The following is a 2,683-nucleotide window of genomic DNA, read 5'->3' as shown; positions in this document are numbered from 1 at the left end:
CTTTCTGCTCAGGACACTCCTAGAAAATGGGATTTTACTTTCTGTTCAGGACCCTCCTGGAAAATTTGATTTTACTTTCTGTTTAGGACCCTCCTGGGAAAATGAGATTTTACTTTCTATTGAGGACCTTTCTGGAAATTGGGATTTACTTTCTTTTCAGGTCCCTCCTGGAAAATGGGATTTTACTTTCAGTTCAAGACCTTCCTAAAAAATAAAACTTTAGATTTTGTTCAGGACCTACCGGAAAAATAGAAATTTAGTTTTGTTCAGGACCTCCTGGAAAATAGGACTTTATTTTCAAAAAAATGAAATCTTTCTTTATCATAGTATTTGTTTGGGATAGTTTTAGTTCTAGTTTTGATTTTGATTTCAGGAGCCTTCCTGGATAACAGGGTGAGGAAACTGCAAGTAAGGATCCCGCTTGAAGAACAGGATGAAGAAATTGTAAGTTAGGAACCCGCCTGAAGACGGGGTGATAAAATGGCAAGTCAGGAGCCCACCTGAAGAATAGGGTGATGAAATGGAAAGTCAAGTAACAAGGTTGTCAAGAAGTTAAAAGTCAAACAACAAGGTCAAGAAGTTGAAAGTCAAACAATAGGGTGAAGAAATTTAAAGCCATGCAACAAATTGAAGAAATTGCAAGTCAGGAGCCCTCTTGAAGAATAGGGTGATGAAACTCAAGTCAAGAGTCCAAAAGAAGCTGCATAGATAGGATTTTTCTAATTTCATTTATGTTTTAACTTATAATTTTCATTTTTGATGTAATAACAAAGCCGCGTACCGGAACCTCGATGGGACCTCACTCGACTCTGCAACTCGGTATAGTCCTTCTCCTTCCTTTGGAGATACCCTTGAATTGATTCTCTCATAACTAGGGTAGGTAGGATGTCCTAAATCAAGATCTAGTCTCCCTCCTTCCTTCTGTTTCATTCTTTTTGAATAATGGTCCGGACAAAATTCTGTCTCATTGTGTACTTCATTGTCTGAAAACACTTTGTGTTTACATTCAAAGGCGCATGATATTGACACCTAATTTTGTCCTACTCTACCTCTACCCTACCTACCCTATGCCACTACCCTACCCCCATCACCTTTTGTTTCATTTTTTAACCAATTCACAAAATAACAAAAAATATAAAAGGACACACACTAACAAATTCGTCAATTTCCATTCACCGATTCCCTTTTTCTTCATCATAATCACGACATACACACTCAGGAATATAGGTCCAAGGAGAACCATTGACAACTCATAGTGACCATTTTCACTCAAGAATGTTCCCACCAATTTTTTCCACTAAATTCACACACATTTACTGAAATCAAGTATACATCACGCACACATGCTACACCGGAGAGTAGATGCACACACCTCCTAGGGGATGGGTATTCTCTCTGAAAATGGCCCGACTTACCACACGTATAGCACACCAACCTTCCCAACTAATACCTCCCTAGGTGATGCTTACCACAAGTCTCACATTGTGGAAAAGTCTGATATGGCTAAGCTGCACTACCTTGGAACTGGGTATTCTGCATTCCTGATCCATTATTAGGCTGGAAATTCTAAAACCGTCGATCAACTAGAGGTCTGGGCACTGGGGCACTGGCGGATGATTGAGCATTACTCCAAAACTTTTTCTTTGGCCACCTGTTACCCCAATTACCTCCTTGCTGCTTACTGTAGCTCTGGTCTGTAGATATGGCCCTCTTGACCTCCATATCTTTCTCCCTTTCTTCTATCAGTCTTTTTTTTTTCTCTTCAATCTGTTGCATATAAATGGATAGTCTAGAGAAATCCATGTCCCTGTTCAGCATTTCTTCTTTGTACTCTAACACTAAGTCATCCGAGAGACTTGGTGCAAACTTCATCATACGGGCCCTCATGTTACCCGACAATTTTGGCGCATAACGGGATAACTGTTTAAATTTCAGGGTGTACTCCTTCATGCTCATCTTCCCCTATTTCAAATTCATGTACTCTTCGGCCTTGGACGCTCTTAACTTTTGGAGAAAGAATCGGTCCAGGAAAGCTTCCACAAATTTGCCCCATACAGAAGTCTTAGCATTGTTTTTTCTTGAATATTCTCATTCCTTGTACCACTGATTAGCTACACTTAAGTTATAGGCCACCTGTTTAACTCCTTCTACTTCATGCGCATGCATCACCCAAAAAACTTTCTCCAACTCATCCACAAACCCTTGTGGGTCCTCCTCAACCTTTTTACCTATAAACTTAGATGGGTTCAGCCTTATAAACTAACCAACCTGTATAATCTCTGATGCACCAGATGCAGACCCAATATTTTCAGACCATCGAGCCTGGGAAGCCATCGACTAGGTTATCATATGTATTGACTGTCTGAACTCTGCAATTGATACTTCTCTCTGGGGAGGTTGAGTATGGTTACTCCCAGACTAAGGAGCCCTAAGTGTCGTGGTTGGGCTAGTCTAAATAGGATCGACTCCTGAAGTAGGAACAAACTCAGAAGTATGAACCCTATTATAAGTCCTCATCCTATGGGTAAAACGGACATCTTCAGTTTGGGCATTCTATTCATTGGTGTAACGGGGAGGCATGATGACTTTTTCAAACACAAGAAATCATTAATTAGAGAACATACAGACTCTATTGCATGAACTAAATCATGAAATAAGAGAGATATTCCTAAATGCCTTGTAG

The 2,683-nt window shown here is 40.0% G+C and overlaps 1 protein-coding gene across 1 annotated transcript in view; it reads right to left on the bottom strand.

Moving 5' to 3' along the window:
* Nucleotides 1-2,334, bottom strand: part of LOC107865579 (disease resistance protein RGA2-like) — a 64,392-nt gene extending 62,058 nt beyond the window's left edge. The window contains exons 1-2 of the mRNA XM_047408128.1: nt 2,269-2,334; nt 1,668-1,767 (exon numbers count right to left, since the gene is read on the bottom strand). Of these exons, the coding sequence (XP_047264084.1) occupies nt 1,668-1,767; nt 2,269-2,334 (166 nt within the window). The remainder of the gene's footprint in view (nt 1-1,667; nt 1,768-2,268) is intronic.
* Between the last annotated feature and the right edge of the window lie 349 nt (nt 2,335-2,683).

Source organism: Capsicum annuum, chromosome 3, assembly GCF_002878395.1.
Source record: "Capsicum annuum cultivar UCD-10X-F1 chromosome 3, UCD10Xv1.1, whole genome shotgun sequence".
Taxonomy (NCBI): Eukaryota; Viridiplantae; Streptophyta; class Magnoliopsida; order Solanales; family Solanaceae; genus Capsicum; species Capsicum annuum.
Note: the sequence above shows the minus strand (reverse complement) of the source record. Positions and strands in the feature narration are given on the sequence as shown.